Source organism: Acanthopagrus latus, chromosome 10, assembly GCF_904848185.1.
Source record: "Acanthopagrus latus isolate v.2019 chromosome 10, fAcaLat1.1, whole genome shotgun sequence".
Lineage (NCBI taxonomy): Eukaryota > Metazoa > Chordata > Actinopteri > Spariformes > Sparidae > Acanthopagrus > Acanthopagrus latus.
In genome coordinates this window covers 14,475,632-14,488,644 of record NC_051048.1, presented here as the reverse complement: position 1 = coordinate 14,488,644, position 13,013 = coordinate 14,475,632, and the positions used below count along the sequence as shown (strand labels likewise).

Sequence of the window (13,013 nt, the reverse complement as noted above, 5' to 3'; positions counted from 1 at the left end):
TACTGAACTATCCTCATGTATAGCGATAGAAAGGCTTACATATGCCATTAAACACAAAAAACATATTTTTCATCAAATATGGGATTCATTCATTACATTTTTGGAATCAAGACCTGGAAACATTTGTCCTTAAATATCACAATAATAATTGAGACTACACCTGTATATGTGCTTTTGCTGTCTGTTTTCTTTGTCTTTTTTCAATTTTTCATTTTTATTTATTTATTATTATTATTTTCTTATTTTTATTCATCGCTACATTGGTAATGCCTCTGCCATTTTTATTGTAAACCAGTATTGTTATCATAGTTATTATCTTTGTTATTAGTTTATGGTTTTTTTTGTTTGTTTGTTTTGTTTTTTTTGTTTGTTTTTTTCTTTTCTTCATTGTTACTGTTTTTTTTAATTTTATTTTATTATCGCTAATATATATATATTTTTTTTTTGTTATCATTGATTGGCTCAGAGTTTGGGGGTGGGTATTTGGGAGGTGGGTAATTAGTGTATCTTTTTTGATGTAATGGAATACATATGTTGAAAGAAATACACCTGGTTTAAAATCAATAAATATAAGGATACAAAAAGAAAAAGAAAATATAATCTGTCGTTCCACTTTCATGCTGACAACTTGCAATTATATCTCCCACTGAGATCCGGATACTCCCTTCAGATTCTCCTAGAGTGTCTCAAGGAGATAAATGACTGGATGGGGGATAATTTCCTCCAGCTTAACAACAACAAAACAGAAGTGATAATCTTTAGCCCCTCCAAAACCAAAAAAAACCCATCTTTACTGACCTAGGTAGTCTAACCCCATTTACAAAACTTTCTGCAAGCAATTTGGGAGTCATCTTTGATTCAGAGCTAGGCTTTAATAAGCAAATCTCCTCTATAGTTGAGAACAGCTTCTACCAGCTCAGAATTATCTCTAGAATAAAACACTCCCTATCATACCACGATCTGGAAAAAGTTATCCATGCCTTCATAACATCACGGCTGGATTACTGCAATTCCCTCTACCTTGGTCTCCCCCAGTCCCTCATAGCACGCCTTCAAATGGTTCCGAATGCAGCAGCAAGACTGTTGACTGGAGCAAAAAGTGGGAGCACGTCATACCCATTCTTGCATCCCTTCACTGGCTCCCAGTATAACAGAGGATCCATTTCAAGACAGTTCTAATGGTGTTCAAAGCCCTCAATGATCAGGCCCCATCATACATCTGAGACCTTTTACACCCCCACTCAGCACCTAGGTCCCTAAGATCCTCTAATATGGGTCTTCTCCATATCCCCCGCTCCAGACAAGGTGATCGGGCCTTTGCAGTAGCTGCTCCGTGCTTGTGGAACCAACTGCCACCACACATACACGAGGCCCCCTCCATTTCCGCTTTTAAAACAAGGCTTAAAACCCATCTGTACACCCTGGCTTTTTCTCTCCATTAATCTTTCTACCTCTCCACTACTATCTTTGTTAATATGTGGCTGTCTGTGTTTTATGGTTCTTTTACATTGTTATTTTTATTTATTTCTTACCTATTGAATGCACTATGTACAGCACTTTGGTCAGTGTGAACTGTTATAAATGTGCTCTCATAAATAAATTTTACTTACTACTTACTTACTTGATTTGTCAATGGATAGACTTATAATGATGTGCATTCAGAATGGGCTTAAGTTTGTACAAGATTTTAACTTATCTAAAATGTCAACCCTGTTATTATCATTGTACTAGTTATGTTTAACTTTTTCTCACAAGGAGGACCTCCAAACAGTTCTCTAACACTCTCTGTAATCATCTGCTTGGCTGTGGTGACACCATCGCTCCTCCTTGCTCTTGCCTGTTTCTGCAATCTGCGAAAGAAACGATATGTTAAAGTTACAGGGACCCTAAAACCTCAAAATATCAGTTAAAATCCATTGGTAATGCTCATTTTGATGCCTTTTACTTCCAACATTTGACGTTAAGAGGTTGACTTATATCTTATATAGTATTGTGACTGTGGAGATGTTATAGACTCGTTTTACTTCATGTACATAAATGGACCAAGATGAACAGAGTTAGATCAAGCTGTGATCTGTGTAAGTCCAGCTAAACGTTGGAATAAAGAGCTAAGTTTAGCTAAATGTAAAACATCTTTTACATTTCATTGTGTTTTAGGGAGCAAACAGAGAGCTTCATCTATCTGAGGTCAGAACAACATTTGTTCACAGGGCGAAACATTCTGCGGCTGGGTTGGAAGTAAGGCAATAATATATAATAATTAATAAGAAATAGCTATATAGCTATATCCTGATGTCACTTTTTGTAAATCTTTGCATCCCTGTGTTAATGTGATCTTGTGTTGACCTTTTCTCTTGCTTCGAGGAGGAGGGAGGATGAAGGAGGACTTGAGGCTGCAGAGAGGATGGAGAGGCTCTTCTCTGCTCCAGAGGACAATGCTAGACAATTAATGTATGGGATCTATTTAAATTATTTGTTAATAATTGTTCATTTTATATCATTCATGAAATAAAATATTGTTTTATTGTTACACGTTGTCTATTCCATTCAGTATTTACAACTTAAGTACAATTTATAACAGCAAACGGCATCAAGTGCTACTATTTAGGGACAACAAGGGATTAAATGTTTTATTTTATTATTAAGGTCTTAACATTTGCAACTATTGACAAAATTACAGCATGAATAACTATTTACAGATTATTATTAACTATTAACAAAAACAATTATTATTGAAAACAATATTAAAACAGTTACAGATGATGTACAGTAACAGGCTGAGCAGGAATCCCTGCAGTGCTGCTTGGCTGGATGGTGTCAGTGAGACATCATCTGGGTTGGTACTCTGGGTGTTTGGGTGTCCAGTCTCCTCTGTCCACCACATCGTCCATCAACTAGGTCTGCAGTTCTGACTCGATCTATGGCTGCCATGTCACTGAGAATGTTTTAAGAAAGAGGCAAGAATTATGATCTAATAATAATAATAATAACAACAACAACAACAACAACAACAACAACAACAACAACAACAACAACAATAATAATAATAATAATAATAATAATAATAATAATAATAAATTACAACAAACAAAACTATCTACCAAACCTTTTAAATACAATGCCTTTAAAATTAATATCATATGTGGCGATCAGCAGTTTATATGTCAGCATTAACGTAATGTATCGGTATGTTAATTACCCCAAACTGTTAGCTAGCTTTCCACGGTCCTCTCAGCCCGAGATAAACCAGCCGCTTCTCCTCTTCCTCCACATGGAAGAGGATTAAAAAGGAAATCAGTAATTCCTGCAACTCCAACAGATCTGACAGACAGTCAAACTTCACTCTTCTTGTCACTTTCGCGGACCTGGGCTGCATAAATAGTGATGTGCGGGTAGGGGCGGGAACATCTGGTGACGCAACCAGGAAATGCTTCGAAGGCTGTCCCATTTCACAACAGGCTGACGCGGCCTGCAGGTCTCTCTGAAGGATCCTGCCTTTGCTAGCGGCGAAGGATGGGTCCTTGAAGGATGCTGCCCCTGAAATGAGACACAGCCTGTGTTTTAAGTCTCTGCTTCCCCTCTTGTCTTTGTCTGGTCATTGTATGTATTTGTCAGCCCCTGTCTGCTCCTGGTCATGTGCCTGCTCCTGTCCATGCTCCTGTCTCCCCATGGTATGTGTTCTTTGGATTTAGATTTCTGATTTTCTGATGTTTGATTTGAACTTTGATTTTTTTCTTTGTACTTTGAACTGTTTTATTTTGCCACTTTGTCTTGCTGTTTCTTTGGTACTTTGATTTCTGGTTCTTGGAATTTCATGCTCCTTGTTTTTTTTTTGTTCTCCTAGTTTTTTTTGTGGATTTTAAATAAAGCTCGCTTTTTGTTCCCCATATCCTTGCCTTCCATTTGTAACTGCATTTGGGTCCAACTCCCACCTCCCCTTTCCATAGTCTTCCCCTTTTAACCCCAGCGTGACAAAATGACCGGACCATATAAGATGGACCCAGTAGTTAATGGCCTGGAGATTATTCGCTGGTACCAGGACTTTGTAACTAACCCCACCAGCAGGGCATGGCAGATGGCTGCTAGCCACCTTTTCTTCCAGGCCACAGCCCAAACCCATGCCACAGCTCCGGCCTCAACTGAAATGTCTCCTTTCTGGGGAACCCGGCCTACAAAGTGCCCCATCAAGAAAGCAACGTTCTTGGCCGTGTCCTGGCTCCCTGAAGTCTGGCTCTGGAGCCCAAGCTCCATTGTCAACTGCCCAGCCAACGCTTGCCGGGTTTGCTCCGCTAATGGTGTGGCTGACACCAGCCAGTGGCCCTCAGTCGGTGGCCCGGTCAACAACAGCCAGTGGCCCTCAGTCGGCGTCCCAGTCGACACCTGTCATTGGTCCTCAGTCGGCGGCCCAGTCGACACCTGCCATCGGTCCTCAATTGGTGGCCCGGTCGACACCTGCCAGTGGTCTTCATTCACCCTCCCGGCTTCACTTTGACTCCGGCTCTTGCTTTTTGTTTCCCATATCCTTGCCTTCCATGTGTAACTGCATTTGGGTCCAACTCCCACCTCCCCTTTCCATAGTCTTCCGCTTTTAACCCCAGCGTGACACATAGAAACCACAAAAAAATTATTTTTTGGCCCTGTTAATGTCATTATCGTTGTAATATTATTTTTTTCTCACAAGAGGCACATTCAGACGACAACACAGAGTCTCACTGGGAAGAAGTGTTAATCCATGTCATGAGGTGTCTGCCCATACTTGCTCTCCCATACATCCTTCTTCTGCCTCAACAAGTTGGGGACCAAAGCTCAGCAAGGTAGATTATTTCTTTCATTGAACTCCCTCATGATGATATGATGTCTACATCATCAGTGCAGTATGAATAACTAATCAAAGAATTCATATTTCAGTGGCTCCTGGAAATAAAATCCCTTTGGAACAAAGAACAGAAGAAGACTAAGAAGAAGAGGGTGGAGATGAGAGAGAAATTGAGGAGGAAAATAAGAACAGAGGTGAAGACAGCCATGAGCTGTCTGATGTCAGTAACGTCAATAGTAGAGTGGAAAAAGATAAAGAGCCTCTTGCTCTCAGAGGTTATCAGCTTGAAGAATAGATTTCAAGGATGTGTGACAAAGGAGGCTATGGACTTTGCGAACAGAACATAAGATGTTTTAGGGAGATATGCCTGTGAGGTGGCAGGGAAGAAACTGCTTTAAATGTACTCTGTGAGTGCAGCACTTCAGCACAGTATGATTTGGTGCCACATACACCGTCCTGCTGCCCCATGTACTCACTAGAGCCCCAAACGTGTATTAACAGGCAGCTGAAAAAATAATCCCCAACAAAAGCACAGTTGTCTCCAGTTGGAGTAACATTTGATGAATTAGTCAGAGTTAATGGACTTGGGGCTGACTATAGGGTTGAAAAGTCAGAAAGTTTAAAAGACAGATTTAGTAAGACAAGATCACATGCTCAGATGCTCTTGCACTTGTGGCCTAGACCACTTGATTCAGCACAATCCACTGAACGTGTGGATATAAGGTTTTTGAATGTGCGACAAAGTATATGGGAGTTATGAGCCAAAATGTACTTCCCTTAATTGTAGCACCACCTAGTGGTGGAAATTCAAGACAACAATAGATTCTAAAATTTTTCGCCAGGTGTGACTTATATTCCAAGTTTGGTGAGTTTTGGGGTATGTTCAGGCAGTGAAAAATGCCATCATTTTGACATAAGAAAAATGTTTTAAAAAATCCTTTGAAAAACAATAGGGACCTTGCAGGTCGAGACCTGCTCCGGCCCTAAATATGGGTGTTAAGGAAACTGACCAGAGTGCAAAAACAGAAATGAGTTTTGTACAGACATATTGCACAGTGCAGAGTACAGGGTGAGGTCTATGGGGAGCAGTGCTGTTGTAGAGTCTGACAGCAGCAGGAAGGAAGGACCTTACATGCAGCTGTTAAAGTAGGTGGTTTGTGGTTTTGGAGAAAAGCTAATAAACACTGTTAATTTTTACTGAGCAGCATCCGTGATTATTTTGCAAAATGCCATATTATCGTAACAGCTGATTGAAATGGTCAGTGCTCTGATTCACACGTCCCTCTTATCTAATTATTAATAATTTCATAAAATTTACAATTTGACTAATTTCAGGCTTTGAGACTAAAGATGTATCATTTGATTATTGATCCCTGATTTCAGGGTGGTGCCCCGTGTTCATTAATGAATCTTATACCATGGTCTGGGGGAATACTCCATTCTGATTGGCTGCAGGGTGTCCATTATCCCCTGATATATGGACACCTACTAAGTAGTTCCACTCAAATTGACTGTTCACCACTGTAAATCAATGCACTAGCTGGTGTATCAAATCTGAATATGTTATTGTTATTGTTATTGTTAACACAAGCTGCAGAAAGTACACTTCCCCTCTAAACTTACTGATACGCGAGTAAGCTCACATCCCGTTTGCTGTCCAGCACTCAACTTAAGGCTGCGGCCACAGTAATGTTACACACGATCATTTGTTCGTGAAAATCTTGATATTGATTTGGGGACAATGACTGGTTAGCTAACTGGTCTTGATTGCTAGCATGCTGTCAAATTATATTTACTGTTTGTCAACCGTACACAATGTCTTGACTTTGACTTTGAATCTTGCTAGAATAGTGTTAGCTTTCTGGCTTATCGCTCAGCGGACTTGAATATCTACCTTTGCCAAGTCGTATCTATGGTCCGTCCTATTTACTGGAGGAGTGAACACCGCTTCCATTGCATAAGAACCTTACGGGAGGGTAATGATTGTTCTGGGTATTAGTCAAACCCTCAGGTGTTACCAGGGAAACCTAGTTATGGCTTGTGAAAAACTATATTTTGATTGTAAAATGCATGGAAATATAAATTAATGGTCTATTTTCTTTGGCAAGTGACCATGGTATAAGCGGGATAATGCCCTTCGAGGTGTCCATAAAAAGGAGTTAATGGACGACGCGGAGGCCTAAGAACCGTCCAACGCCCACCTCGAAGGGCATTATCCCTTACATAATTACCTACGTTTCATTAACTATAACAATTTTATTAACTAATAATATTTTTAATTAATGATCAATATCGATTCCCAATGTATATTCATATAAAAACTGTACTTAAAGGGGCTTTTACTAAATAAATCTGCAAAATACAGTCTGTTACTCAAAGTTAAATTCTTGAGATGCTCCAATTGTGGTTCACTTAACTTAAAGAAACTAAAAAAATAAGACAAACTTGGGAGGAGTGGCTTCAGTGTGAGAAATACCAAATGTGATTATTGAAACACGGGCCTGGGCAAAGACCATCCTGCCATCATTCTGATTTCAATTAAAATAAGAAAAAATATTTTTTTCTTCAGTAAAGTAAACAGGAACTCCACACAAAAGGGGGAAACACTTGTGAATGTATGATAGAGGAACTAAAGCTGCCTTCTATGTGAGAGAGGAAGGAACACAAGATGTGGTTTTCACACTTCTCTGCAGAAAATACAGAGGAAAGCTGAAGAAAAGATGATGCCCAGTATGTATTGTGCTCATGTGTATGCGCGCGCGCGTGTGTGTGTGTGGTGGGAAGGACTTTGAGCAGTGATGAAGAGATGAGTGTCAGTTGTCTGTAGTGAATCAGCGTGGAAAGATGAAGCTTCTACTCAGCAGTCTGCTACTCGCCTCCCTCTGTGCCCTCTCATCTTGGAGTAAGTAAAAACTCAACAATTTCCACTTATAATTTGGGTTAGTGGCATGGCACAACCTCTTTATTTGGTTGTTACCATGTGTTGCCATGTCTGCAGAGTGCAATTACATATCACTCTGTTTTTTTATAGGTGCTTCATCAGTCAAATTTCTTGTGACCCAGAGTTCTGATGTCTCTGTCAGGGAGGGCGAGACAGTAAACATCGCCTGCTGCTTGACAGGGGAATTTCAAAGAGCAACAGTTACGTGGCTGAAAAATCAAACAAGTATGGGTCATGGGATTTTGATGAAAAAGCCTGAAAGCTCTCTGCAAAAGAACACATCTGATTGTTCAAACAAGACCTTTATCAATATAACAAGAGAGGATTCAGAGAGATACACCTGCAAGGTGAATATAGAGATACCATTTCACCTCGAGGTTAAAGGAAATGGTACTGTCATCACAGTTACATCCAGGGTGAATGCAACGGATGACACAGTAGAAGGTATGTGGCAAAACACCACTAACATGACTATACGGTTAGACTAATATCTTGATCTGTCAATGGATAGACTTATAATGATGTGCATTCAGAATGGGCTTTGGTTTGTACAAGATTTTAACTTATCTAAAATGTCAACCCTGTTATTATCATTGTACTAGTTGTGTTTAACTTTTTCTCACAAGAAGGACCTCCAAACAGTTCTCTGACACTCTACATAATCATCTGCCTGGCTGTGGTGACACCATCGCTCCTCCTTGCTCTTGCCTGTTTCTACAATCTGCGAAAGAAACGAGGTACAAAAAGAAAATGTAGTGTCTGATAGTATTCAAGCCATTAGTGACTGGTTCACCTGCATGACAAAACTAAAGCATGCGTTTTACTTTCCTCAGGAGCCATGCAGAAGTGTTTCATAGGTTTAGTTTCTTAGGTAGAAAGTAAAAAAAAATAAAAATCATGGTGAGGAATTTGAACCAAAACCAATAATAAAATGATCTGAAATATTATTTATTTAATCTAATGTATTTTTTCAAAGCCCTGAATGTCACAAACTAAATTGCATTTGCTTCAAATTCATTGGGATGTTTTAAAAAACCCAAATATCTGCTGTACTTCACTAGTATTATAGGTGACAAACATATATTATAATTTTTTTTTTCCTTTTCATCTTTTAAGATGGCTTTTTCAGTAACTGAATTTGACACCCCTGTGTAGTTGCTTTACACAGTCCACTGTCTCGGAAAGCAGAAATTAGCCAACACCTGTTTCAAAAAGAATAAAAGCTTAGTGATTTTGAGTGGTGGGCTGAGAAACACGTTTGCGCAGTCCTGAATTTACCCCAGAGGCTGGGAAATATGAACAGAAGATCATTTGCTTCAGTTCATGTTGTGAAACAGTAAAAACCAACAGCACGTATAATTATTAGAATAAAAACAAAACAAAAACAAAGCTTAAGCAAAGAGGAAAATTCAGACAACACAATCAATACAAATCAAAATCATTAGCTTGTCTAGTTTTATCATTAGTTTGTCTTGAGCAAATTTAAGATTCAGTGACGCAGTATGAAAGATAATAATAGTATGATAGACCATAGCAGAGCAGCAACTTGAGTTCTTAAGTTTGACTGATAAGTAAAAAACTATAATTTTGACCAATTGGAATTGATATTAAACCTTACTACACTTTAAAGACTAACTAAAATTATCTAAAAATTACATTCTTAAACCTATATTCATTTATGTTTTGGTTACACAAAAAGCAGGAAAAAATAACAGTGACATAATAACACCATACACAGAGTTAGCAAACACTGTTACACATCTGTCAGGCACAGAGCAGCTCTATGTTTTAGAGTCATGAGTTGGGCAATTTTATGAATGCATCTACAATATTCACTCTCCTTTTACATCTGTTTTGGTCACTACATTTGAGAAAGATACCTGCTTTCTTGCTATTTCAAATTGTTGAGATTGTTAACATAAAAATATTGATTAGACCAGCTTTAAAGACAACTGAGGTTAGCATGGATAGAGACAGTCGTCCCATTTATCCCAGAAAATTAAAATTGTTTAATTATGTTGGAAAGACATACAAATACAATACAGGAGAGTCATTAAATTGTGTAGAAGACCAAATGGCATCAAGCAAAAAGTGTGATAACCATTTCTAGATAGAAAGGATAAAAATGACTTAATGTGATTTTAAATATTATTTAATTGAATAAAGAGGACTGATTTATAGCTCAAATCATGACAAAGCTGAAATTCGCTCTGACATCGCTGTCTTCTAGCATTATGCTGGATGGACTACTACCCAATGATGTCTAGCCTCTATTTTGTACTAATTTACAACTAATTGAGCATATTTCCTTAACTACAAGGTCTATTTAAATAATCAAGGTATCATAAAAAAGGAACACAAAATATTTGTTTATTGTGTAAGGATGAGTGTATATGTCACTTGGTCCAAGAAAATTAGTTTGGCACACAGCATAAATGAAAGACATTTTTTATTTTTTAGAATGAATATCCCTGAGGAATGATACAGCTGTAGCTCAGAATCTCTAGCGAACCATAGCAAATCTGAACACTAACTCTGCCAACTTTAAACAAAATTAGAGAGATTTAAGTACAGAGAACATGTGCCATTTTGACACATTTTGGAACATTTCTGATTGTCTGCAGTAGCATGTCTTTCTCCTCATACAGCTAATCTGTCATTTCTGAACCAACTGAACCACTTCACTGTTGACAATGAACACACTTTGATTGCCAGCTGCCTGGACACCTGATGCTACCACTCTGCTGTACTTAACTAATCCATCTAATCTTCATTCATGGAAAAGTGACAACATATTTTATTCTCCATTACCAGTATCAGACATTTACTTTTGTTCCGGCAGAAAGTAATGTATACACATTATGTGTTTACTGTTCATCTATCAAACTACTACATAGCTTGAGTGAGGGCAACCTGCATGAATTTAACACAGAAACCTGGATAAAGTAACGTATTTACTTGATGTTTAATGAGCAACACACAACCTTTAAAAAAATGTGACAAGTGTGGCATTTGTAGGTATTTTTGTGCAACAATCATATAAATCATTTATGTGTGTGTCTGTGTCCCATGGTTTTAGCAACAGCAGCCAGGGTGATCTACGAGGTTCCACATATTGACTCTGAGGAGGCAGACATGGACAAACACAGCACCAGTTCCTCCAGAGGCTCTTCTCAGTGGGTGAGTGTGTCAGCACTGCCTGCAAAGACACCAGTGCACAAATGTTGTATGGAGTCTAACAGTAGCAATCTGGAAAGGGGGAAAAAAAATGTGTGGCGCAAGCTGACCAGCAGTCTGCTAATAGTTTAGCGGAGAGAATAAACATACATCACATACATGGTATTGGCTATATGTTCTCCAACCCACTTTTGGTAGGTATGTTGCTGTCTTGGTCGTCCTATCATTGCTTTTTATGAAGGGTTTGAATAATGTGTCCACTGAACTGTGAGACAGGTGGGGTAATATGTGGTGAATAGTGTGAATATGCATAGTAGTATCTCTGGCCAATATGTGGTGAATAGTGTGAATATGCATAGTAGTATCTCCTGCCATGACAGCACCAAGTGTTATTTAATTGACAAAGAAAGCTCTCAAACTATTTCGAGTAACAAGTCATGATGAGATGAAGGATTCAAGACACTAAATTTTCTGTTGGTACATTCTACATACTGGGTGGCTTGCACACCATTACACTGTAATGTAAATAATGACTGAATTTTCATTGTTGGGTCACAGTTACTGTAGAGCAGTAACTTCCAAAGTTGAGTCATCATTATGAAATATAACTGACATCCTGTTTTTGACAAAATGTGCCAGTTCTTCAATTGACCTTTGCATGCCACAAACCCTCAAGCCCTTTAATATTTGCCTTATTTGATGCATGCTGACAGACGCCACACTGCAGTTATACAGTATAATGTGTGCTTGCTGCAATTCTTTGTATCTCTCTATCTCTTTCAGTGCCAAGTAGCAGTGTATGAATCCTTTGATTACTTCGAACGTGTGCAGACCAAGGAAAGTGGGTGAGGATCTACTCAACGGACTCTTCCAGCATTTTCTCAGCCTGTTTGACAGCATGTATATCTTGTATATCAATTTACTTACCTTTACTTAATTGTGTAAATGACTTTGTATGACTGTAAATATTTTATAATTTTCTATAAATTGTGTCTTATCTGTCTTTGTGGTACAAGTTTCATTTCAGTGTTGAAATTCACATGTCAGTGAGTGCCTTCACACCATGGTAATGCATTTACTGACTGGTTTAGTTGTATGAAACTTAAAAAAGACAAAAGACCCTTTTTTTAGTGTCTCCATTAGTTATCAGTATTGATTCTATAGCAAACATGACAGTTTCACAATTACTTTAGATCCTGAGTAGGACGCTGAGTGGAAACTGTGTTATGGGGTCGCTGCATAAAAGGTCAATGACAGGAAGTGGAAACAGCGCCTGTGACGGGTGGAGTTGCTTCTTGCCGGCCTTGATGTGTGCACTTTCATCACCAAACCATAAAATCTTATACAGAGCATCTCAAATGGTATTTCACCCTTTCTGTAAATACATTATGATGAGATTTCACATCACTCATCTTCTAATACATGTACTCTGAATTCAGGTTATGTGTAAGACCAAGTTGGTATAACACCATTAACGTTACTGAAAGCTGAATTACACTCAAAGTTAGTAAGTTGCTGATCATAATCATACAAGGTACAAGGTAATTTATCCATCATTATATAACACAGGGTTGGATTATGAAATGAAAATCCATGTTACATAAGTAACAGAACATTTATACCCTTATTTAGGTACAAATATACATAAAAAAGTAGTGCAGCTTTTGAGTCTGTGTCAGGGTGAATGTTAACAGCAGCAACAAGATGGTGATGATAATGTGGTCGGCATCTTCATATCAAAACGCATCACACTGTCCATCACACATCATCAGCATCGATGTTATACAAACCTAGTCAGTCTCTCCTTGTCTGGCTGTAGTCCTGTGCTCTGTCAACTCACACTTTGTGCATCGAGTGCTACCACTTGATCCAAGACGTCATGGCCTGAGTCACAATCTGCTAGAACTAGACATCTGACAAGAGCAACCTTAAACCATGCTGGATTAGTATGACTCTGTAAAAAATGAAATGTAGTTGCTCTAAGTTAGTTAGTAAGCAAACTTCAAGCCTGTACAGTATGCTAAGCAGATACAAAATTATCCAAATGTGAGACTCAATACCTGGTCTGACTCACTGGAT

The 13,013-nt window shown here is 38.5% G+C and overlaps 1 protein-coding gene across 2 annotated transcripts; it reads left to right on the top strand.

Moving 5' to 3' along the window:
• Window positions 1-7,541: 7,541 nt before the first annotated feature.
• Window positions 7,542-11,937, top strand: LOC119027815. Of its 2 annotated transcripts, none has more exons than XM_037113280.1 (5): window positions 7,542-7,718; window positions 7,848-8,201; window positions 8,387-8,494; window positions 10,837-10,937; window positions 11,718-11,937. In XM_037113280.1, the coding sequence occupies exons 1-5, from the start codon at window positions 7,661-7,663 to the stop codon at window positions 11,781-11,783; spliced, it is 687 nt and encodes a 228-aa protein (XP_036969175.1). In that variant the 5' UTR covers window positions 7,542-7,660; the 3' UTR covers window positions 11,784-11,937. The 2 variants fall into 2 exon arrangements, with proteins under 2 accessions (XP_036969175.1, XP_036969174.1); XM_037113279.1 differs by having other exon boundaries at window positions 8,384-8,494.
• The last annotated feature ends 1,076 nt before the right edge of the window (window positions 11,938-13,013 follow it).

Bases quoted from the DNA above. Each gene is read 5' to 3' on its own strand.
- LOC119027815 (XM_037113279.1), top strand. From the start codon at position 7,661: ATGAAGCTTCTACTCAGCAGTCTGCTACTCGCCTCCCTCTGTGCCCTC. The intron at 8,202-8,383 runs GTATGTGGCAAA...TTTTCTCACAAG, and splicing joins AACGGATGACACAGTAGAAG to AAGGACCTCCAAACAGTTCT. The intron at 10,938-11,717 runs GTGAGTGTGTCA...TATCTCTTTCAG, and splicing joins CCAGAGGCTCTTCTCAGTGG to TGCCAAGTAGCAGTGTATGA.